Here is a 26,278-nt window from a genome sequence, read left to right as displayed (position 1 = left end):
TGTTCACCCATCTTGCAATTTATTCAATCTCAGAGCTTGCAGTTTTGTTGGGGGAATTCCAACAGAGCATGAGTCTACGGAATGTGCAGAGAGAGTAGCCGAACGACAGTATCTTTTGTATTGAACATTTTGGGAATTGTTTGTACGATGATTTAAGACACTTCTCTAATTGTGTGGGAAACAATTTCATTTGATTTGATTGACTTTGATTGATGACCGGCGGTGGAAGTTGCAAGTTGTTTCTGCCGTGTTTGTTTGTTTCAAAAGTGTAAATAAGAGAGACGGACTGAGTAAGTGAGTTGATTGAGTGAGATTAAAATGGTCTGATGGTGGACGTCTGCCATATCTGTAACATAATGCGGTGCACAAGAAAAGAGTAGAAAACCTTTACCATGGAAAAACTACTTAATAAACATAGGAGTGAAATTGAAGTTGAAAAAAGTGTTGTGTCACTTATGTGAATGTGAGAATGATGTCAGCGGCGAAGCCATGAACTTTTGGGAAGGGGGTGGGGGGGGGTAGTTCGGTCGTTGGAGGGGGGGGGGGAGCTGGGGAGGGTTGTTCATGTTCTTTTCCTTCAGAATCTTCAAAAAATCTGTATGAAAACGCCTTGAAAGGCTTTTTAAACATACATTTTGTCATGCGTGCTCGCTGCTAGGCATTGGGCGTGAGACTCACGCATTAGGCGTGAGACTCGCGCATTAGGGGTCTGTCTCCCCATCACATGCACCGCAACCATTTTCTCACGCATTGGGGCCAGACCGGAGAAGAAAAACAAAAATAACGACAATGCATTGCCATATTGCGCACGTGTGTACAAAAAACGCAATCTACAAAGTTTGCACAATCTTCAGATTGCACACAGTTTGTCAGAATTATCAACTTGAGCTGCCGTACAAACATAGCGCAAATTTGCAGATTGCGCACGCTTTTGCTCTCGCAGCAGATATAGCAGACAGCTTGGCAGAGCGCAAAACGCACATGGCGCACAAGTTTGTCCTGATTCGTTTAGCAAATTCGTTCAATGCGCTCCACGAGCGAAGACTCTGTAACAACAAGCAGAAGTCGTGAGCGGAGAATTTTAGGCATCATTTTTAGCCGAAAAATGATCTTTAGTTGTGATAACGTAACCCTCCTCCCGACGACGGAGCCAGTGCCGTCGAGGAGAGGAGGGTTTTGTTATCCAACTAGCTTGCTGCAGACTACCTAAATTTTAAAATGGGCTTTTTGGGGGGTTAGATTTCCGAGGTTTATGTTATAGAGAGGTTTTGCGCGACGTCACAATCATCAGTTTTTGACACCCGCTGCCATGTTGAGTACTATTATCAGCTGGCCTGTATATTTAACATACGCATAAACGGTGCAAAAATCAAACCAAAGCAGTTCATGTGCTCAGTTAAATCACGGTTAAAATGTAAATCGTAAGCCAGGAGACCGTGAATATTTTTTTCGCCAACCATCTATTATTTTGCACTAAGCATGGCCTAGCAAAGGCTGGCAAACAATCTGAACCTGTTGAAACAGCCGCGGAGGACGACAAGGCATGGCTTAAAATTAAATGAGGAAATATCGGAATGGGCTTTGGAGAAAGCATCTCGACGACAAAGAAGAAGTTGCCTAAACACAGGACATATGAATTTGAAGGAAACATTTCTAATGAAACAATTTTCTTAGTTAACCTAGCCCTCTGATGTCTGACATTTTTAAATATACAAATGAAGATGTAAATGAAAAAAGGGGAACTCTTAAAGCATGGAGGTAGGATTAGTAGAAACAAAGCTTAGCACTCAGCTGCCCTAATGGTATTTGCTTGTTTTTGTTACGGATATGTAGACACACAGTTTTTTACAGAGCAGCCAAGATAACATTGACTTAATTTTTTTTAGAGTCTTTTCAAGATGACACTTGAGTTATGAACTTCCATTCAAGATACTGGACACTATTGGTAATTGTCAAAGATCAATCTTCTCACTTGGTGTATCTCAACATATTTTTATGCAGAAAATAATAAAAACCTGTGAAAAGTTGCACTCAATTTATTGGTCGTCGAAGTTGCGAGGGGGCAATAAAGAAACAAAACACACGAAGTCGTGTGCTTTCAGATGCTTGATTTTGAGACCTCAAATTCTAAATCTGAGATCTCAAAATCAAATTCGTGCAAAATTACTTCTTGAAAATTGCGTTACTTCAGAGGGAGACGTTTCTCACATTGTTTTATACTATCAACAGCTCCCCATTACTTGTTACCAAGTAGGGTTTTATGGTAATAGTTATTTTGAGTAATTACCAATAGTGTCCACTGCCTTTTTCGTTGTTTTCTCTTTAATTTCACTCTCTTAAATTTAGTTGTGACTTGCTTGAGACATCTTTGTTTTCTTTAATCTTGTCTTTTGTATATTGGCGTTTTTAAATGTGTACATGACATGTACAAAATGTTTTTCGGTCTCTGGCCGAGAATATTTTTGTTGTATTGTGAATAAACCATCCAAAAATAAATCAAATCAATGCCAGTGCATTTTGTCAACGTGAATCACCCCCTTCAGATAGTTGAATGTAAAATATACCAGAGTGCAGATGAAGGCCAGCCAAATACCGTACCACCATTGCCGAAAGCAAGTCATACATTTTGTTCCGATTTGAACAAAAATAATTTGTTTTCTACAGTGGTGGTACCGTGATGTGGTAGGTAGTTGGTAGCCATGTCCACGTCCATACAAAATAAATAATGTTTCGCAATAAGTGCGGCCTCAAAGAGTAAAACTGCAAAGTTGTTTTCCTTCCTGAGCAAATTTTCCTCGATGTGCACCTTCAGCTCCGTCACCCATCCAATTTGATTGTATAGTGCATCAATGGACTTAAATGCACTCAGAGTTAATAATATCTGGCTACGACACGGTTCAATGTTTGGAGACCAGTCGGCATGTTTGAATTCATATGGATCTTTGTTGTTTTAACAATTGTTGTTTTAACGAATTCAAATTCGTTGGTATTTTCTCACAGTATCGACCGGCGTTGACTTGCATTATCCGGAGTTAATATTATGTGCTTGAAGTAATTCATTGTTTTAGCACCTAAAAATACTGAAAGAAAACCTTCACCAAATATTTGTCTATCAGAGAAAAACCAACTTTCACGGTTACAAACGTGCGTCTGCTGTTGCGAGCAGACGACGCGTTACCAACAGAAATAGTACTCAACATGGCCGACGGCGCGCACAACAAACTTTTTGTGGGGTCACGCAACCTCTCTATAGGATTTGAAGTAGTTTAAATTAGTTGTCTCTTTCACATGTCGGCTGGTATGAGCTTCCGATCTTTTAAAGGGGTAGGAAGCCATTTTGTGGCAGCAATAGCGATCGTTAACTTAATTTGTTTAAATACAAAACTTTATTTTCCTTTTGTTCAACTGTTCATCTGTTCATGAGCAGTGAGCACTGTTACAAATGTTTCCGGGGGGGGGGGGGGGGGGCTCAATTTTGCTGGGGTGGGGGTGGAGAGGGGGTGGGTACTTCTAGAAACTATAAGTGTAACTGTAAGGCTCCCCTGTGATCTAGTTTCTAGAAGAAGGGGGTGGGGACCAGCTAAAACTATGATGAGGTTCATTCCGCTATCTTGTCTCCCGCTTTCTCTATCGTCTCCACGAACATAATCCCCCCTCCCCCCCCCCCCCAAAAAAAAATAAACCCTCAAAGTAAACAGTTAGCCAGTAACGTTTCTATTTTAACTATTCATTCACAGGTTGGGAAGAACCTCGTCTTCTATATGATATCCGATGTTGGTCTAGACTCTAGACATGGCTTCTTACAATCCCTCATCCATCAGTGACTTTGATGAAAATGACGGTAAGTGAGCTAACCCTTGAATTTGTTGATCATAGACCCTATTATTTATTAATAGCATTTTTCTACATCAGACTGTTTGTAATGGTTTGACATTGAAGGCCTGTATACTTCATTTATGAAAGGGCAAGGGTACCAAGGCATTTTCTCCTAGGTAAAGGGCACCCTATGAGGGGATTGTAAATTTCTACAGTAGCATTTCAAGGGCACCAAGGCAGTGACCAGGGGCAACGAAGGCAATCGCCTTCGTTGCCTCCGTGAAGTATCAGGCCTGACATTGGACCGCTCTATAATAATAAGGGTAAAGTGCGCTATACAATTCTTGGGAAATATGTATAGTCTACTGTGGGGAAATACTTATGTGATGGGAAAGAAAGTGCAAAAAATAAGTGATGATTTAAAGGAACACGTTGCCTTTAGTTGGTCTATAAAAAGCATTTATAACCGCGGTTAGAAATATGTTTTAAAAGTAGAATACAATGATCCACACAAATTTGCCTCAAAATTGCATGGTTTTCCTTTTACTTTGCAAACTAACACGGTCGGCCATTTATGCCCGAGTCAAAAATTTGACTCCCATAAATGGCGGACCGTGTTTAGTCGACGAGGTAAAAGGAAAACCGTGCAATTTTGAGGCATGTTTGTGTGGATCATTGTATTCTAGTTTTACAACATCTTTCTAACTATATGCATTCGATAACAAACGGTTACAAACGCTTTTTCAAAGACCAACTCGACCGATCCAAGGCAACGTGTTCCTTTAAACTGTTTGCCTCGCCTTTAGAAAGTTCAAACCAATTATTGAGACTGAATTTAAACTCTGCCTAAGGGAGAAGAACAATTATTGGGATTCATTTTATTTTAAATGATTCCAATTGGCGTCATCGAGGTCTTTTTTTCCTTTAGATTGACATAGTCTCCTTAAATGTTTTGAACAAAGTTAATTTGCAATATTTTTTTGCTTCAAGGAGGCGTATGTGATTTGAGTGACATATAATGTAGGCCTAACAAACATTTTGCCATTGTTGTTAACTATTATTGATTCAAGAAAACGCCAGATACAGGCGGTTGAAAAGAGATGAATCTGTAAAGGCCGGCTTATAATCGGTCACATGACCATCACCCGATGGAAATTTTGATGCGCAAAATAGTTTATATAGTTAACGTTGAGGCCTACAAACTGTGTCTTTTTTGATCGCGCATCAAGATTTCCATCGCCCGACCATTGCGCAACCAACCATTAACTGGCCTTATTATTGTTGTGCAATCAAGTTTCCACATGTTGTAAAAAAAACAGTCAATTGAGTTTTCTCTTTTTAATTATTTTTTGTTTATCAAAATGAACAAGGCATACTCTGTAGCTTCTACTCTGGAAGGAAAGAAGCAGACAAACCTTACGCAACGGTTCCTTGTTTAAAGGGTTTGATACCTTTTAGTAGATCCAGTTTTCAGAGCAATGTTTTCAGGAGAGTTGCGTAAATATGTAGTCGCTAAAGTAATTTTTGTCAAGTGAGACAAAAATTATTTTCCTGACATTAAGATTGTTTCTCATTTCTCAACGACTACGGCACCTCATCAAGTGATACTTTAACTGGAAGCTTTCTACCATCATTATCTTCAAAGTGTAACTTACTGTAAGCTTTTATGTTAATCTGTGGACATTCTGTTTTGTCAGTTTGTGTCGTACAATAAGCCTGCCTGTGTAATTAAATTTTTCAGAATATTTTGTTCTTGTTGTGTGTTTTTATCGTGGCAGATGAGGAGCTGCAGTCAGTGCAAGTCAGCAATGGCACCATCATGGATCCCAACAACATGGTCCATGCAGAGATGTTCAAGTCTCTACTGTACCAGGTCTGTTCATCAAATACCAAGAACACGAAGGAGAGAGACAAAGTGTTCCACTCGATCTGTCAGACATTTTCTAAGAACAAGGTAATGTTTTGATTGTTGTTATTGTCTATTGTGATAGTTAAAGCCATTATACACTTTTGGTACAGAAAAAGAAGAAAAAGTTCACAGATTTACAAATAACTTACAGGGTTTACAGAAGGTAACGGTGAAAGGCTTCTCTTTAAATATTAGTCCATGAAATTCTTTATTTTTTGAGAAAACAATAAAACAATATCAATTCTCGATAGCAAGAATTCTGAATTACATGTCATGACACGAGGAAACGTGCAGAAACAAGGGTGGGTTTTCCCGTTATTTTCTCCCGACTCCGATGACCGATCGGGCCTAAATTTTCACAGGTTTGTAATTTTATATAGAAGTTGTGATACACGAAGTGTGGGCCTTGGACAATACTGTTTACCGAAAGTGTCCAATGGCTTTATGCAATAAACCAGTCGGGCGTGACCGGTGGCTGGGCAGCACCCTGCGGCCTGGCCATGCGGCAGTCTGTTGTCAACCCAAGCCTGGAGCTGATGTCTATTTATTAGCTCTCCAGTGTCGACAAGTCCAACGGGACTCACCACTAGATTTAGGTTAGGACCTCAATTACAACAGTAAAACATTTTTCCCTGCCTGGATGATTCGTCTTATTTGTCATTTGATTTGTTATTTCTTAAAGGCACTGGATGGACACTATTGGTAATTATTCAAAATAATAGTTAGCGAAACTTACTTGGTAACGAGCAATGGAGAGCTGTTGACAGTGTGAAACATCTTGAGAAATGGCTCCCCTAAGTAACTGAGTTTTTGAGACAAAAAGTCATTTCTCACTCAAATAATAAAAGACTTCAGGCCGCAAGCCTTGTATTTGGCTTCTGAAAGCACACTATTTGAGTAAATATTTGACATGCCACTTATGACATTCTAACCCTCATGTACATGTACCCATTTCCTTTATGGCGTTCAAAATTAAAGCCCCACATGAATAAGTGGCAGAAATGAAGTTCCCACAAGACAGTCATTGAAAAAGTCCAGGGCAAACCTTCAGTTGGTTGTGAAAAAAATGCTGTAAAATTTTTGTGATTCTTATTTATGTTACCTTTTTATGCTCAAAATTTCTCCTCCTCCAGCTTCTGCCACCTCAGGAGAAAACGGACATGTTCAGCTCTGTCCGTTTAGCCTACACCAAGGCCTTTACAGCCATGTTTCAGACTTCCTTACAGAATGTCCAGGATGTTGAATCAGAGGTTGGTGCCTTTTCAAATAAGCTGTAATCTTACTTAAATTTAGTGACACCATTTGTGTATCTACTTGTTGGGTAGACTATGCTATTTGAGAACTTGTGTTTCTTTATATTTTGAAATTCCAGAAATTTCTCTACCTCTGTGGAGAGTTTTTTGGAATTCTGGAGACGCATCGCTTGCGGTAACACCATGTGTATCTACTTGCTGGGTAGATTATGTTCTTTGCGAACTTGTGTTGCTTTATACTTCAGAATTCCAGAAATCTCTCTACCTTTGCAGAGAGATTTTTAGGAATTCTGGAGACTTAACAATTCTAAAGAGGTTTAGTTTATGTTCAAACGTTTTGTAGTAGTGGAGTCTGCCATCTTCAAAACACCTGCGTTTTCAATATGGGCACCTTGTTTTTACAACCATTGTAAATTTCTTTTGTAGGAGATTAGCTGGAAAATAGCCAGTGTTGTCTGTGTATTTCAAACAGTATACTATGCTCGTCTTCAATTTTTGTCAACGCTTTTGGGAAAAAAATTGCATTTCCGGGGAGAGCTTTTGAGGGTACACTTTTTTGTAACACCCTATTATCAAGATCATAGTTTATTCAGGATGGAATGTCATTTTGATAAGTTTTTTGAATGAAACACTGATAGACAGTAATGGCTCAATTCACAGGTGCACTTGCGATCACTGCCCGCCACAGAGCGTGAACGGACTGCCGTACTACTTCAAATCCAAAATATCCACCAGCGACCTAAGATGCCGCCGGAGGAGATTATCTACAGACACGAGACACGCTACCAGAGAGAGTTCAAGGAGTTACACACACTCGGCAAAGGAGGGTTTGGTCAAGTCTACAAGGTTAGTTTATTACACAGAAAAGGGCTATTCAGAAAAGTGATTGTTAAAAAATGTATTTTTACCCACCCATATACCAACCCAAAATTTTGTTGTTGTAATTGCCATGTGTACTGTCAATGGTTAAAAACACTGGATACTATTGGTAATTGTCAAAGTCTAGTCTTCTCACTTGGTGTATCTCAACATTTGCACAAAATAACAATCGGTCGTTGAAGTTGTCAGATAATAATGGAAGAAAAAACACCCCTTGTCACACGAAGTTTGTGCTTTCAGATGCTTGATTGCAGGACCTCATAATATAATTCTGAGGTCTCGAAATCAAATTCGTGGAAAATTACTTCTTTCTCAAAAACTATGGTACATGTACTTTAGAGGGCGCCGTTTCTCACAATTTTTTATACTAGATCAACAGCTTCCCATTACTCGTTAACCTAGTAAGGTTTTATGCTAATAATTATTTTGAGTAATTACCAATAGTGTCCACTGCCTTTAAGTGTCTTGCTTTGAAGGATACAATGAGTGCCAAGACCAGCTTGGTTGATTTCACCAAAATCACCAAAATCTTCCTAGGACTAATCTAAGTGTCTTGCTTTGAAGGATACAATGAGTGCCAAGACCAGCTTGGTTGATTTCACCAAAATCACCAAAATCTTCCTAGGACTAATCCAACGTGTTAGCTAGCGAGCCGTGCACGCCGTGTTAGCACGGTCAGTTGGGCTGAAAACACGGGCAGAAATTTGATGCACGGCTTGGGTGAAGCCGTGCTGTTAAATAATTTCAGTGAAAATTACTGAACTTCTTTTATTATTTTGTTGTTGTTGAACAGTTTAAAAACAGCAGTGAGTAAGATTAGATTTGGCTTTACCAGATTTCCTGCTTTTTGAATCAAAATTTCAACGACGCAACCATAAAACAATCACTCGAAGTTGTCTCGAAAACCCTGACCACATTGCGACTATACAAAACACAACGCACAAAACACACATTACACAGTGCACGTGCAAATTACACGTCATCGACCGTCATCAGCAGGCAGCATGAACTCCATGCACGCGTGGTATAATAGAGGCGAATTCACACGTGTTTTCGTTCCGATTATTTTAGGTACCAATCTCATCTCCACGATCCTACAAACCATCGCGCTCTGGATTTTTCTACTATGACGTCAGTATCGGTAACTGTGTGACACGCGGTGCAGTGCACCTTTTACCGCATACATTCTGCAGTTGCTTTGTAGATTGGTTCCGCAGTTTTTCCCAACTCGACGGCGGCAAACATGACGATCTTTTTTCCTTCTAGAAATTCAAGGGCACATCGGTTGTTCGTTGTAGAGTTTGAAACATCGAGACTTTTTTGGATTTCAATGTTTACATCTCATAGGTGTTAATGCAGTTGACAAAACAATGTTTATTTTCCTCTCAAAAGGATCAAAAACTGGTTCATATTTCTCAAATCAGTTTTGCTGTAGACCTCCTAAATTTATTTTTCAATGCATGGTACGTTTTTTTGCCCAGTGGAACTACTTAAATGGCACTGTCTTTCGTAACTGTTTGTTCTTTATTCTCCACAGACTGGAAGACTTAAACGTTATGAAACCTTAACACATACTAAGGAAAATATTAATTACCATGATCAGTCAGTTTAAATTAAGCAAACAATTATAGTACATGTAAATCACTCTTGGCATATTGATGGTTGCAAATACTTGTGTGAATCGTTATTTTACATTAACTAATTGATTTGTTTAAAATAAATACAAAAACTATTATCAGCTTCTTGACCTTAGACCTATAGTTCTGAAATCGAATGGACAAGAATGGAAAGAAAACTAACATTAGTAAATGATAACTCTTAATTTCTTCTTCAATAGCTCTTCATTTTTTTTTTTAGTCTTTAAGCAAAACTTTGTATCAAGAGTAACACATGGCAAAAAATATGTTGTTGACAGCAAACTTGTACTGCCTTATTTGATCGCTTTTGAATCATTTCATTCTAAATGGGTCCAAGCACAGCTCCATGGTCCAAGTAACTGCTTTGAACTGGCCTAATATTGACCCAGAAACATTTCATAGAGTTAAATAGCGGACGTCGATCACCTTTACAATATCTGTGCTTTAAAGGCTCTCATTTTCAAGTTGAAAACAAAACAAAAATTAAATCAAAATAGTTTACTTTTCACAGAAATAGGTACCAGAAATGCATCAAAGACCACCAGAGAGCACATACAGTAGCCAGAGCTTCCAGGGCCCTTAAGAGGGGGGGGGGGAGGGGGGGGGGGTGAGACAGACTTGGCGGTGCGCGCTCGTATTGTGGGCTACGCACACGTTTCTATTTTTCTAGTGATTTTAGGTTGCACTCCCACTTTTTCAGTTTGCACTCCCACTTTCCAAATTCCTGGCTAAGACACTGGACTAATCTTAGGACTTGGGATGAGTTCAGTCCCTTACCCGAAGACATTAGGACGCATTGAACCCATCCTAAGTTAGGACGGGTTACTCGTCCTAACTCGAGATAGGATTATCCTAGCGTTTTGTGAAATCAGCTGCAGGACTTCTGATATGGCTTTTCTGACATTAATCAAAGAACTTTGCAGTTGAGTCAGGAATGATGCTGATTTTGGCCAGCTGTGGTTTTTTTTCTTTTCTTCTTTTTTTTCTTGTAAACATTTATACATTTTGAAACAAAAATGTTAACTTGATTTTCAGTTATTTCTTTTGGAATATCCACTCACCCACCGTAGTGGCTATATACTTCCCAGTGAGTTGAGATGGTCGAAGGAATTAAATATATGGCCCACTGACCAGGGGTGATACTGGTCCAAGTGCATAAATCAATTTGTTTTATTGTTGTGCTGTAATTTATTATATAATAATTGTATTTTCTTGTTGGTATTTTTTGTTCAACCAGGTACGCAGCAACCTTGATAGACAGCATTATGCCATAAAGAAGATCAGACTGAAGCATAAAAACTGTGACCAGTCATTCAAAGTAAGTTTCAGTGTGGAGTGTATCAGTTAGAAAAGTGACAGAGTTTAGTATATATATTTAGATGTCATCTTTACAGGCAACTTGGGGCTGCTTCAACATTGCCCCGGGCGCAATTTCATAGAGTCTGTAAGCATAAAGGTGGATTTGTCAATATTCACTCGTGACCCAGAAGGCCGATCGATCTCAAACTTCCACTGGTTTGTCAGTTTATGTTTATGGGGCCTATTACATAAGGTGCCTACACTGCCAGCAACGGTGTTGTTAGCAAAAACCAATTCTGTAATGTTCCTTTTAACTATACATGTTACACCACTAGAAAGACATAACAATTGTAAATGAGTAAAGCTTTCTTTGCACTTTTTGTCTGAATGCAGTTGGTGAATGAAGTGAAGGTATTAGCTGGTCTGAAACATCCCAACGTCGTTGGCTATAATACATCCTGGATTGAGCCTGAGCCAATGAGTGCAAGCAACTACCAAGAGAGTAAAACAAGAGGTCTGAAGTGTATAATGCCCTCCTCCAGTGAAAGGTAAATGCAGAATGAACGGACTTCCTTAACCAAAGGAAACATAGTACACCATTGTATTTTGTTAAGTTTTTCATATAAATCCAGAGTATAGTCGGTCCTACCATGGGGGAAAATTTCATGACACTCATGTAATACAATATACATTGTACACACATTTACATGTAGATATATGCTGAACATATATTAGATCAATTGAACAACATCTTAGCAGAAAGTAATAAATGTTGTCAATGTTTTGGCTGATCGTTGAGGAGACGAACAGTGTTATGAAGGAGTTTACATGTAGGTACCTGTTTGTTTCGCATGAAAGTGGTGTTCGGTCGTAGAAAGACACTTTGCTTGGTTGTATCTTTCCCTGGCTCAGGATTGCAACTTGACTGAGTGCTTTGTCGTAACATTGGCACCAATAGTCCTACAAGAAAAAACTGGGGGCCCCATGTCAAAAGAAAAGGTTGGTTCAGGAAGGGCGGGGGCCCAGTTATACTCAGGTAGTCGTTCTTGTTTGGATGGGTTAAAGACACTGGACACTATTGGTAATTGTCAAAGACCAGTCTTCTCACTTGTTGTATCTCAACATGCATAAAATAACAAACCTGTGAAAATTTGAGCTCAATAGGTTGTTGAAGTTGAGAGATATTAATGAAAGGAAAAAACACCCTTGTCGTACCATGGTCAAACAAAGTTATGTGATGCTTTCATGATGCTTGATTTCGAGACCTCAAATTCTAAATATGAGGTCTCGAAATCAAATTTAGGGAAAATTACTTCTTTCTCGAAAACTACGTCACTTCAGAGGGAGCTGTTTCTCACAATGTTTTATACTATCAACTTCTCCCCATTACTCGTAATCAAGAAAGGTTTTGTGATAATAATTCTTTAGTAATTACCAATATTGCTACTGCCATTAAACAGAAAACAAGCAATGTTTAAACAATTTGAGACTGGCTCTGGCAGAACGTTGACTCAATTTTCAAAAGCGAGATTTTGGCGCTCATAATTTCCCCATGAGAATCTGTAGAAGTATTCTTTGTGATGGAATGAAAATTGATGTTGGGTAAACTGTTGACCTTTTCAGTCTGGTTTACATGTACATTGAGGTAAATGCCAGGAAGTTTTGGGTTTGGGCAGAGCAGGTTTTGATTTATAACTGCTTTGGTTTTTTCACTTTATATATTCAGCCCAAGAAGTTCCAGTGAACATGAGAGCTCAACGCAAGACAGAAATAGAGTGTCTCTAAAGGATCTAGAATACGAACAATCCTTTACAGGAAGATTGACGGAAAATATGAAAGTGCCCGAATCTGACCAAACCCAAATGAGTTGTACTCCAACTAAAATGGGCAGAAGTCCAAGTGATTCATCAAGCACTATAGTTAACTCTTCGGTTACTCCCAAGCAACTTGATATGTCATTTGATGATAGTGACAGGTTACCGGCCTCGGAAAGTACCACTCAACAGTCTGGTGTTACACATTCATCGGTATCAGTTTCATCGACAACATACAGCTCATCACGATCGTGCACAACATCAAGTTCAAAGGTTGCAGGTCAAGCAGTTACATCTACTCAGACGACTGAAAAGTTGGTTTATTCAAAACACGAATCCACCAAGCAGACATACCAGTCAAGCCAGACAGCAAAAATAACTGAAATGACAGAAAACTATGTAAACGACTTTTCCACAGAAATTAATGACTTTTCCACAGAAATTGATGAAAATCTTTCGGATGAGGAAGAAATGTATGATGATATTTCAATACGCTTTGAAGATGAGCCCAACGGTTACCAGAGTAATTTGAATGACAATGCTTTCGGTTGGAAAGAAACTGTACTGAATAAAATCAGCGATCCGGAAACTAGTTCTGATAGCAGCCAGTCAAATGCAGATAGTTTCAATGGCAAGCATCACAAGCTTACAAGTAAAACTGATAATAACAACTTGACCTTCGAAGACCAACCCTGTATTCCTTATGATCCTTTCAGCAATAGTTTAGACGCGCCGGTAGGAAAGCTACCCATGGTCAAAAGCTCGGCGCAAATCATTGATTTAGACATGGATGCGCAGATGAAACCAAAACGTGAACGTGAGCGGATGCGCCATCGCTCCAAGAGTCAGGATGGTACAGAAACCAATGCCCATGCCGGGAGAAGAACACTGAGTCTGGAACCTAGCCTACCTTTCCCAGGCTTCTATGTGATTCTACACATTCAGATGCAATTGTGTTCAAACACCTTGGCAGACTGGCTATGCGAACGGAACATGGACGAGAAGGCACAGAGTAAGTATTTCCTCAAGATGTGGTTTAAATCATCAACTCCCTGCTCCTTAATACTTTTTATAAGACGATCTCTAAGTCCAACCATGACAAATTAAATTTCATTTACATAGGCTTACATTTTGTACATTGGGCTAATGATATTGGAAAGTACTGAGTGTACAGTGCTAACACACATCGGTGTAGGGGTTAAAGCAAAACTAATATTTTGTTATCATTGTTGTAAAGGATTCAAATTGCGTGTAGCTACTGCATTGCACTGGGCAATCTTGGTGGTCTAGTTGATAAGACTCTACTCTAGAATTGCAAAGGTCGTGGGTTCGAATCCCACTCAAGTAACCTGTGATTTTTGTTCACAGAGCTCGGGAAAGTTCTAAGTACACAGTGCTAACCAACATCAATGTATATATGGGTAAAACCAAAATATATGCATATTAACCCTGATTGTAATTACGTTTGCACTTACATGTATAACATTTGGGTTGAACAGAGGCAAACTTATAAGAGCGGGATTTAGAGCCAGACGAATGTGCTTGAACTCTACCCACTGAGCTATTTTGTCAATGTTCGGGGTGCCAGTCAGAAGCCTTGTAATAATAGCGAGGGATCACACCCAAGTTTATGATAAAATCTTGGAAGTGGCAGCCAGGGGATCACCTCAAGGGGATGCAACCTTTCAAATATCAAGTAGTAAACAACAAGGGAAACTTAACTTCCATTGAACTTTATAAAAGTTGACCTTTTTTTTTCCCCTTCAAATCTTGAATCTCTTTCAGATACGTTTGATTTGGTTAATCTGTATGAGAACATGGACATCTTTCAGCAGATTCTGCGGGGCATTGAGTACATTCACTCACAAAATGTAATACACAGAGACCTTAAGGTAAAGGCACTTTATACTGGACACTTTTTACTACAGACGGAGATATTTTAAAGGGTCTGTACTTTTGAAAACTTACTTGGGAAGAAGTGCAGCCGCTTTTGACAAGTTTGCTTTTGAGGCATACATGTATGTCATGTATGTGGTTTCATTGCCAGAAACTAATAATACTATAATGAAATAATAATATGCTGATCTAGTGTTTCCTCACAAGTATTTTTTTTTAATAAGCAGTGTTGAGTTAAATGTATTTTACATGATTTGTAAGGATTGAAAACATTGTTTAATTTTGGTCTGAAAGCTTACTGACTATGAAGTTCACACTGGAACCATTGTTTCTGTGAACTATGTCGCTCTGAAATGAAGTTATTTTCACGAAAATTGCATCTGCATATCTAAAAAATTTACAACAGCTGAGTTTGATTGTTACAACCACTTTTAAAGACAATGTATTTACATGCTGATAGTTCTGCATGGTTTTTCATAAATTTCTCCTGACTCACACAATAATAATAATAATAAATAATAATAATGAAAACTTATAAAGTGCACAAATCCACAGAAGTGCTCATGGCGCTAAAATACAAACAATAGCATTAATTAATATACATTAACAACAACAAAAATTAAAATGTAAACCTAAGTTGAGAGAAATCTAGAACATGTGGTATAGAATACAATAATACAAATGCAATATTTAAGAAAAAACATCCTAAAAGGTAACAAAAATAACAATAATTAAACCATTGAATCAAATGCCTGTTTGAAGAGATGTGTTTTCAGTTGATTTTTAAATTGGGTCAAAGAAACGGATGATTTTACTAGTGCAGGCAGTTTGTTCCATAGACGAGGGGCAGCATGTGAAAAAGATCGATCTCCCCATGAATGTTTGGAAATGGGCTCAATAAGGAGGCTAGAATTATAAGACCTGAGTTTTCGAGGAGGATTGTACGAGCCGAGATGATCATCAATATATGCAGGGGCATTACTAGTGAGCGATTTATACACGAAAAGCAAAAGTTTATACTTAATCCTACTGCTTACTGGTAACCAGTGTAATTCTTTTAAAATCGGCGTTATATGGCAGGACTTTTTAGTTAAGGTAATAACACGAGCAGCATAGTTTTGAATACGTTGAAGACGTTCAATTTGAGTACAAGGAAGGCCATATAGAAGTGAATTGCACATATCCAGTCTAGAAACTACAACAGAGTGGACTATCTGCTCAGTTGCATTTTGTGTCAAATATTTCCTTACTTTGCCTATATTACGGATATGAAATGTTGTAGAGCGTGAAATACTAGAAATATGTGAACTAAGTGTCATGGAAGAGTCGAATATAACACCAAGATTGCGAGCTTTTGCAACAGCGGTGACTTCGGAGTCACCAATATTAATGTGGGGAATAGTAATTTTAGAAAGTTGTTGCCGTGAACCAAGTATAAGAAATTCTGTCCACTGCCTTTAAACAAAAATATTAACAGGTTTATTATTTCATGTTTATGGTTGACTGATCACACAAAACATAACATTGTCTAAGACTAACTTGTCAGCTCTACCATGTACATGTAGATTGTTGAGTGAATTCTTGACCTTAATTTTCAAACGCTCCTTTCAACTTTTCAGCCAAAGAATATTTTCTTGGAGAAAACCGGTAGAGATTTGAAAGTACTTATCGGCGACTTTGGTCTTGCGAAAGAAGGTTTCTTGCCGGAGGGTATGGACCAAAACAATGCATCAAATCATAAGTATGGGCGATGGGGTAAGTGTTTGCTAACCGTTGTGTCTGTTGAAGGTTTGCAGAGAAAATTTTTGTTTGCACACAATTGGTCAGTCAGTTGTCAAGTCATACTTCCTGTGATTGCGAATGCGAATGCGAAGCAAATGTTGACGTCACAAAATTTGAAACGAATATTCGCAGAAGTTCAGCTCTGGGCAAATCACTTGCAAATATCGCTTCGATAGGAGAATTGTGATGTCAAATTCATGTCAAATTCGCTTCGCGGGCTTTAAAGGTTTACAAGGTGCTGTGCAGTGTGGCGCAATATGCTGCCAATCCAGCCAGGAACAGCAGGTTCTCTTGTATGCAGTTGCATGGCACACTTGATGTAACACCTGGGTCTAAATAAGGTAGACCTCTGATTGGTGGTGCGTCGACAAGTGCATGTTGCCACTTAAAAACTTTTCATTTTTTATTTATTTTATTTTTTTGTAAAACAGACAATTTTGTACCAACGAGTCACACAGCAAACGTTGGTACAACAACTTACGCATCACCCGAGCAGCTTAAAGGGACCAAGTGTGACTATAAGGTAAGTGACCACCTGTGCTACAGGTGTGCCCTGTGTTTAGGGCCCAGTTTTATAGAGCTGCTTAGCACAAAAATTTGCTTACCATGAAATTTCTTCCTTGATAAAAACAGGATTACCAACCAAGTTTTCGAAGTGATTTTCATGATAAGCAAACAACAGCTGAATACCAGTACAAGCAATATGCAACAAATGGAAATTTGGTTGGTAATCTTGTTTTTATCAAGGAAGAAATTTCATGCTAAGCAATGTTTGTGCTTAGCAGCTCTATGAAATTTGGCCCTGGTGTTATAACAAAGTTAAGCCTATGTTTCTAAGCGCTATTGTGCTGGTGACCTTGAAGACTTAAGTACACCAGGGCAACATTACCAAATACACATGACATGAAAGGAAAAGTATACCATTTGTTTTTTGTACCAATTGATTGTTTTAATCCTTTATAAGTGTAGATGTACAATGTACATGTATACAATTTAAGGGAAATTTGATTTTAAAAAGTGGTCATGATTTTTTAGATATCACCGAAAAATTTGTAGCGAATGTGTCGACGCATGAAGAGTAATCCCTAACACACTATCTGAGAAACATGACTGCAGTATCGCCTCTCAGATTTCAAAATTTGGGGCATAAAACGGATATCATTTTACATCACCACATTACTTCAAAGTGAAATGGTTCTAAAATGCTTTAAACTATCAAAATGTTTGTAGGCTCCTAACCAAAAGTGTATATTTGCCATAAATTTTAAGAGTAATTACCAAATGATACATTTCCTTGAAAACATTCCAAACTGAGCCAGTTTTTGCCGTTCTTTCTCCTGTCTAGTCTGACATGTACAGTTCAGGTATCATCCTGTGTGAACTGTTCCATCCCTTCGGGACGAAAAGTGAACGAGCCAAAGTAATAATGGACGTCCGTAAAGGTGATGTTCCCCAGGAGATCCACACCAGATGGCCTAATCAGGTAGGACTGTGCTTTGACAACTTCTTGAGGAAAAAGGAGCAAAAGAAATTCTCTTAAAAATGTTCTCGTTTATGAACGGTTAAGAGTTATTTGTAGGGTGTCATGGCCGAATGGTTAAGAGCATCAAATTCAAGTTCTGGTGGTTAAGTTACTTGAGTATGGGTTCGAATCCCGGTCATGACACTTGTGTCCTTGAGCAAGATACTTTACTACGATTGCTTCTCTTCGCCCAGGGGTATAAATGGGTACCTGCGAGGGTAGAGGTTGATATTGTGAATGAAAAAAGGAACACTGTAAAATGGTAGCCCAGGTTGTATACTCCCCATGTAGCCGTGAAGGAATAAAGGGATGCTATTGGCCCAATGACCAGGGGACTAATGTAAAGCGCATTGAGACGGTTATTGTGAAATGCCCTATATAAGAATGTGTTATTTTTATTCTTCCTTCACAAGCCAAGGATTATTTGAACAGTCTACTAGCTACCATAGAACTCAGGGAGAGAACTTGGTATACAGTATTTGATGGACATTGGTGTAAAGGCAAAGTCACATAGGCCCCAATAACGAGAGCGAAAACGATAACGGTAAAAATGCACGCCCTCGATTGGTCGAACGAGCGTGGGCGTACTATGCGTGGAGCATTTCAACCAATCGAGGGCGTGCATTTTTATCATTATCGTTCCCGTTATCTGGGCCTGTGTGACTTGGCCTTTTGGGTGTAAACCAAAGTATAGTTTGTTGGTAGTTTCTTTGAACAAAGAGAATTTGAATAAACAGGTTATTCCACTGAATTTTTGATTTTGGCATTGTATGAAGTTTTCTGTATATTTATGAAATGAGAGAGAGCGTGATATAGAATCCTTTGGTTGGTATCTGACAGTACAAAGCTATTGAAGAATTGACCCACAGCGAGTGTAGCAATCGACCCAATGCTGCACAGGTGCTGAGAGGCCCACTGTTTCAGTCCAAAGAAGAGGTAGGTTTAACTATTGAGATTCATTTAGATAGACTTGTAAGAACCGCCATTTTGTAGAACCACTTTTTTGTACGCACTGTGTTGTAGTTCATGAATTAAAATGAAAACATCTTTCTACACTACAAAGGCATATTTATAAAGCGTTCTTAAAAAAATGTATTACAGTGTGTACACAGAAAGAAAAACAGCAAAAAACAAGAAAAACAAACAACAAGATTAAGAGTCATATAAATATGCTTTGAGAGCTTTTTAGAAGGCTGCTAATGAAGATAAAGGGCGAATATTGTAGGGTAGTCGGTTCCTGATAGTAGGCCCTGCAGCAGAGGAACCCCGGTCACCAGATGAAGTGCGAGTATGGGGGAATGATAAAAACTCAGAATCCTTCCAACCATATTCATTTCATAACAAATGCTTTTTTACCCCAAAGCTCCAAGTCTGAAAGCATTGTGTCCCTTTAAAGGCATTGGACACTACTGGTTATTACTCAAATAATTGTTAGCATAAAAACTTACTTGGTTTGGAGCAATGGAGAGCTGATGATAGTATTAAACATTGTGAGAAACGACTCTCTCTGAAGTAACATAGTTTTTGAGAAAAACGTAAGTGTTCACTCAAATGTTACGGTAAACAGTGTTGTCCAAGGCCCACAACTTATATATAAAATAACAAACCTGTGAAAATTTAGGCTCAATCGGTCATCGGAGTCGGGAGAAAATAACTGGAAAACCCACCCTTGTTTCCGCACGTTTCACCGTGTCATGACATGTGTTTACTATAAATGCGTAATTCTTGTTGTCGAGATTGTTTTAATGTTTTCTCAAAAAGTAAAGCATTTCATGGAATAATATTTCAAGAGAAGTCTTTTGCCATTACCTTCTGTAAACCCTGAAAGTTATTTGTAAATCTGTGAACTTTTTTTTGTTTTCTGTTCCAAAAGTGTATAATGGCTTTAAATGACTTCAGGCCTGAAGCCTTTTAAGGCACCCTGTGCAACAAGGGTGTTTTTCTGCCATTATTCTCCCGCAACTTTGATGACCACTTGAGTCAAAATTGTGACATATATTTTATTTTATTCATATGTTGGGATACACCAAGTGAGGAGACTGGTCTTTGACAATTAGCAAATGTGTCTAGTACAAATTATAAAAAATAAAAGGTACGCAAATCTTCAAAATAATTTGGTTTTATTTAAGTATTTTGTGTAAAGGGAAGGTACACGCTTGGTAATTACTCAAAACAAATGTTAACTTAAAAACTGACTTGGTAACGAACATTGGTGAGCTGTTGAAAACATTGTGAGAAACGACTCCCTCTGAAGTAACATAGTTTTTGAGAAAGAGGTAATTTCAATCTGAGAGCACACAAATTCTTCCAACAAGGGTGTTTTTTCTTTCATCATTTTCCCGCAACTTCGATGACCAATTGAGCCCAAATTTTCACAGGCTTGTGATTTTATTGTTATGACACACCAAATGAGAACACTGGTCTTTGACAGTTGCCAGTAGTGTACCTACCCTTTAACACTGGTTGTCCTTCTTGTTTAGGTGATCAGCAATCTACAGGCCAAGCTCTCTGCGCGAGATGAAGAAGTACGCCAACTCAAACTACAAATAGCTGAGCTGGAAACACAGCTAGGAAGGTGACTGACCACATGATGAGGTCATGACTGACCACATGATGAGGTCATGACTGACCACATGATGAGGTCATTATGCAAAAACAGCAAGGTGGCCAAGCCACCACAAATAAATATCCTGGGACTATATCTGAAAGATACCAACATTTTTAAAAGATTGTTGTTAGTTGTCCACCCACTAACTGCCTTTGTTATCATAAAAACCAAAATCTACAACTAGAACTGGGTGCTATTTGGAAAGCAATTCAGTTCGCACATGGTAATAATAATAATAATAACCGTATTTATAACGCGCCTTTTGCCAAAGGATACAAAGCGCCAGGTATTATTACTGCAAGGAGTGGGGTGAATTTTTGAGATATAAGACCTGATCCTTAAGCGCTATGTAATGGTTTACAAGGTGCTGTGGGGCAATATGCTGCCAATCCAGCCAGGAACACCAGGGCGAACCCCTTCTCTTTTCGATAAGTGCACTGGGTTCTTTTACATGCGTTTTACACAACACATGGGACCAACGCTCTTACGTCCCATCCGAAGGACGAAGCAATGGTTATGTGTCTTGCTTTTAAAAGGACACAAGTGTCACGGTTGGGGATTCGAACCCACACTCTGCTGATCAGAAACACCAGAGTTTGAATTCGGTGCTCTCAACCGCTCGGCCACGACACTCCCAATTTCACTTTGTACGAAGTGTCCATGAAAGGAAAAGGTAATTTTGGAGTCGGGTCGGGGGGGGGGGGTGTTGGATTTTGAATTCCTGATAATCTTGGCCATCTCTTTTTATTTTTATTTTTTATAAAAGCACAGCTTTTATGTCATGTTTTATTTATTTATTCTTTTTGGAAGAGGCTGGGATGGTTCTACATTCCTGTATTCTCACGTACATTGTTATTATTTACTTTTAACTTATTTGTTGTTGTTTATGTATGTCCATATGCATGATTTGCCAGAAGCATTTCAATCTAATTTTAGATGTCAGTTACTATTTTTCATGAAATATTTATGCACATTTTTAAATGTTTGTTTTTGGACAAGGACCATATTTCATAAAACAGCTTTAATCTAAATTTCTAAGTACACTTATTGACGGTGATAATGAGTCAAATTTTTTTCAAAAAAAAAAAATGTCAATGTACTCCAAAAACAGTGACTCAAACATGTACTGATCCGAAAGGACCCATGGTTTGCATTGCAAGCACCAGGCGGTGGAAGTCAGGCTGAAGTGTGCTCAACAACAACTAGTTGGAAATTTGCATCAGGTATTAAGAATATTAATTTTTGTTTTACCCAATATACATTTAAGCCATTGTACACTTTCGGTAAACAGTATTGTCCAAGGTCCACACTTTGTGTATCACAGCTTATATATAAAATAACAAACCTGTGAACATTAAGGCTCAATCAGTCAACGGAGTCGGGAGAAAATAACAGGAAAACCCACCCTTATTTCTTCACGGTTCACCATGTCATGACATGTGTTTTAAATAAATCCGTAAATCTCGATATCGAGAATTGATATTGTTTTAATGTTTTCTCAAAAAGTACAGCATTTCATGGAACAATATTTCAAGAAAAGTCTGTCACCATTACCTTCTGTAAACCCTGTAAGTTATTTGTAAATCTGTAAACTTCTATTTTTTTTCTGTTCCGGAAGTGTCCAATGGCTTTAATGTGTGTTAGTACTGTCTACACAAACTGCAGGCATAATACTCGGGTAGGATTCGAACCCAAGACCTTGTTTATTTGCTTTTTGAAATGTGAAGTTCGTGCCAATAAGGAGGGGGAAATGGTAACAATTATGTACTCAGTATAGTATTATGTAAATTCCTGCCGTATTTAATGGTTGAAGTTTATTTAAACAGCCAATAAAGGATGATGTCAAATATATAGATATTACAGTTTTCTAACAACTGCACTTCATCCAGGAAACATAAAAAATATAACGAGCCTCTTACCTAACGTTAAACATGGTAAAAATGGGTTTTTCTCCAGAACGCTCCATCAAGCCAAATTTCTGAAAAACGTGGGGTCAAACAAGCCCGCGAGACAAAGGAATCGTGACGTCAGTGGCGGCTATTTGGTGTGGAAATGACAAAGCTGGAGAACTGTGTTCAAAACCAATAGGGGATAATCGTCACTGGCGTCCAGGGTCATTATAATAGATAAGCCGTTTTGACTCTCGGCTGAAAAGGCCGCGCGGCCGGGTGCACGTTTGACTCGAGTTATTTATTACTAAATGCAAATTTATAGAGTAAAATGGTTATTAACCGCATCTGCGATGTTTATTTGGCCATAAAAAGGTAATAGTTGACATATTGAGATCATCCTTTATTGGCTTTTTAAAACAAATGAAATGAATATTTATTTAAGGATTTATAATATAATGTCAAATTGCTACAAACTGCTATATGTAGTGGAAGTCAATAATATTATTATCATATTGGATTGTTGTGAATTGTATGTTTGGATGTAAAAGTTACTCTCTCACATTGCAACCGTGAATATAAAAAATGAATAAAATTAAAGTAAATTATACTTACAGTTGGTGTAACTGTCAAAGGGAATGTACACGTTTGGTAATTACTCAAACCAAATATTAACTTAAAATCTGACCTGGTATTTAACTAGCATTAGAGAGCTGTTGATAGTATATTTTGGGAAACGACTGCCTCTGAAGTACCGTAGTTTTTGAAAAAGAGGTAAATTCTCACTAAAAAATGCATATGTTGAGATACACCAAGTGAGATCACTGGTCTTTGACAATTACCAATAGTGTACCTTCGCTTTAAGGGCCTGTCTTTTTATGCTGTTCAACTTTTGCATGGGAGCGAATCTCTTACACATATTTAACCATTTCTATGAGATTTGGAAATTAACAGCACCGTACATTGAAATACTGTTGGTGATAGTGTTCTGCTTTGCATTGGATTTTACCTTAATCGATGCATTGTCTTTGTGGTGTGTGAGTGAAAGTGCCCCCCCCCCCAAAAAAAAAAAAAAAAAAAAAAAAAAATCACACAACCCCCCCCCCAAAAAACCCCGAAAAAACAAACAAACCGCAGTGCATATAGAACTTATACACATCGATATGCTTCTTTATAAATCAGAAACCATTTTTATGAGCTTTGAAAATTAACAGCACCATAAATTGTAATACTTTCGGTGGTATGTTTTATGCGCTAGTTCACACACAGTTCATCTTTATGTCACACAACTATGTAGGTATAGAGTATAATCAAGCTAAGGCCCCCCCCCCCCATTAATGTCCGTGCCCCTCCCTCCCGCACCCTGTGCCCCTATTTGAAATCTAGATTTTGGGGGTCGAAAACTTTCAAAGTAAAATACTAAAGACAGTGGACACTATTGGTAATTGTGAAAGACCAGTCTTCTCACTTGGTGTATATCAACATAATATATGCATAAAATAACAAACCTGTGAAAATTTGAGCTCGATTGGTCGTCGGAGTTGCAAAATAACTATGAAAGAAAAAACACACTTGTCACACGAAGTTGTGTGCGTTCAGATGCTTGATTTCGAAACCTCAAATTCTTAACTTGAGGTCTCAAAATCAAAATCGTGGAAAATTACTTCTTTCTCGAAAACTAAGTCACTTCAGTGGGAGCCGTTTCTCACAATGTTTTATACTATCAACCTCTCCCCATTACTCGTTACCAAGTGAGGTTTTATGCTCTGTAATTACCAATAGTTTCCGCTGCCTTTAAGTGATCATGTCTATGTTTATAAAAAGTATTATATTTTTTTTACATTTACCCAGTACACAGACAATGGATCGTATGAATAAAAAGTAGTATTACTTTTACTTGAAAATTTCAAGTATTTACTACCATCCATATGAATAAAAGGAAGTAAAAACTGTTACTCAAAAGTATTTACTAAAATATTAAAAGTATCTACTTTTACCAAAAAGTTAATTCTTTTAATTTTAGCACTTACTTACTTCCATATGAATAAAACGGAGAATATACTACAAAATGCAAGTAAATACTAGTGATTTTTCAAGGTAGCTTCAGAGCTACCTTGGGCACAGAAGTAAAAGGCTCGTCCGACGAAATGACAGTGTTTATGAATTTTCCTCACAGGATAAATGTTTTAGTCCAAAGGAAAGACATCACTGAAATATTAAATAGACACATACACAGTGTTTCACAACAGAAACATTACACATAAACTCAAACTGCGTCTAATCAAACTTGTTTATATATGCTGAGGATAAAATAAAACCGTTTGTAAAAAAAAAACGTTTTGTATCATTACAGTAAGCTTTTTAAAAAGATATAAAGAATTTTTTCAACTCAGAAATGAATGCCTCGATCACTAAGGTTTATTGTTCATAAAATCAGAAGAAGTAATTTTTTAACCAATTAAATGCATTTCAATAGAATGTTGTTCGTGTTATTATTAAAACTTTTAAGTTTAAATTAAATAGCTATACTCATATACAGCTCTCATCTTCTCTATACAGCGCTGTCATGCTCCACTCCAAGTTTCAAAAGCTTAACAAAAACGTTTTTATTCTGTGTGTCGAGATGAGTCGTCTTCATCAAAATGTTGTCAGAATAAAAACCTCATGGCTGACTTGAAGATTTCTGTTTCTGAAATCAAATGCTGCTTTGGCTGTGTGTGAGCGCGTACGTAGACGTGAATGGGAGTTGTAATACAAAGGAAACCTTCAGCCATGGTATATCAGAAGTATTTACTCCAAAGCATTAAGTGAATATTTTGCAGTAAAAGAATAGGTTTATTCATATGGAATTTAGAAGTTGCTTTTACTGAATGCTTCTACTTGGAAGTGTATGCTTTTACTTTTTGCTAGTACTTGTCAGTAAATACTACTTTTTATTCATACGACCCAATGTGTTTGTTTTTACACTCAGGCCAGATGGTCGTTTACTTAAAAGTAAATTATACAAAGGAGCGCTGAAAATTGGTTTATTAAAAAAAAAAAACGTAATAAAAAAAGACAAACGGCAACGTGACAAGATGTGCTACTTAAAGGACAAAAATGTGCATCCTATGCCCCCAAAACGTTGTCCTAGTACGGCGCTGCGAAAGTGGATCATGTCCTGAGCCTTCCAAAAAACATTTTGAGCAAATTGAGCGCAGGATACTGCAGCAATAATAAGCCTAAAACTAAAAATGTCTTGCCAAAGCGCCTTGAAACGCCATTCTGCAATGATGAACATGTCCCTTTATGAATCAGTACATACCTGAACATTTGCCGTGCAAATCATCAGACTATATAAATGTATTTTAATTAGCAAGAGAAGTGAACAACAAGGAATGACCTTCCTTGAACAGTCTACTCTAGCAGTCAATTTAAGTCCATTAGCTTAACCTTTGTATCGGTGATAATTAGTCATGTACATGTACCACTCTCGCTTTCGTTATGTAGGCCCATACATTATAAAGATAAAAATTAACAAGGTGATTTCACAACCACAAAAATCAAGTTAATAAATTAAAGGTAACTATATAAATCCTTTGTTTTTGAAAAAAAAATGTCCTTCTAAAAAAACGGTGAAATGAAATGTGTTACAGTCCATGAGGTCGAGGTGATTTTTTGTTATAGGAATTTAAGCGTGGTTTATGTTTTGTGAGTTTTTGTGCGCTCCATTAATTTGTGTACAACGATCGCGATTATGATTGATATTGATATCATTATTGCTGAATGGTTCCTCTATTCCAAATAGATATCATCTCTTTTCAATAATGCATAGGCCCTACTATTATTATTTGTTATCTATAATATACCTTTACTCATGCTACCAATAGAGATTATGTCACTTTTGAGATATTGATCATGGAGATATCTATTCCTTATTTTGAGATATTGCGAGAGATAAAAATATATCAATTGACTGTAAGATTCTCATTATT

At 37.8% G+C, this 26,278-nt stretch overlaps 1 protein-coding gene across 4 annotated transcripts; it reads left to right on the top strand.

Moving 5' to 3' along the window:
• The first annotated feature begins 35 nt into the window (after positions 1–35).
• LOC139934742 (eukaryotic translation initiation factor 2-alpha kinase 1-like) lies at positions 36–26,278 on the top strand. Of its 4 annotated transcripts, none has more exons than XM_071929134.1 (15): positions 36–117; positions 3,738–3,841; positions 5,595–5,770; positions 6,859–6,975; positions 7,639–7,824; positions 10,732–10,812; positions 11,187–11,341; positions 12,520–13,619; positions 14,393–14,499; positions 16,123–16,258; positions 16,717–16,808; positions 17,631–17,768; positions 18,648–18,743; positions 20,288–20,402; positions 20,449–26,278. In XM_071929134.1, exons 2-14 carry the CDS (start codon positions 3,793–3,795, stop codon positions 20,384–20,386), a joined length of 2,532 nt encoding a protein of 843 aa, XP_071785235.1. In that variant the 5' UTR covers positions 36–117; positions 3,738–3,792; the 3' UTR covers positions 20,387–20,402; positions 20,449–26,278. The 4 variants fall into 4 exon arrangements, with proteins under 4 accessions (XP_071785235.1, XP_071785231.1, XP_071785232.1 ...); XM_071929130.1 differs by having other exon boundaries at positions 36–142; XM_071929131.1 differs by having other exon boundaries at positions 36–290.

Source organism: Asterias amurensis, chromosome 3, assembly GCF_032118995.1.
Source record: "Asterias amurensis chromosome 3, ASM3211899v1".
In the NCBI taxonomy this organism is placed as follows: Eukaryota; Metazoa; Echinodermata; class Asteroidea; order Forcipulatida; family Asteriidae; genus Asterias; species Asterias amurensis.
The sequence above is the reverse complement of the archived record's forward strand: the minus strand, read 5'-3'. Positions and strand labels throughout refer to the sequence as shown.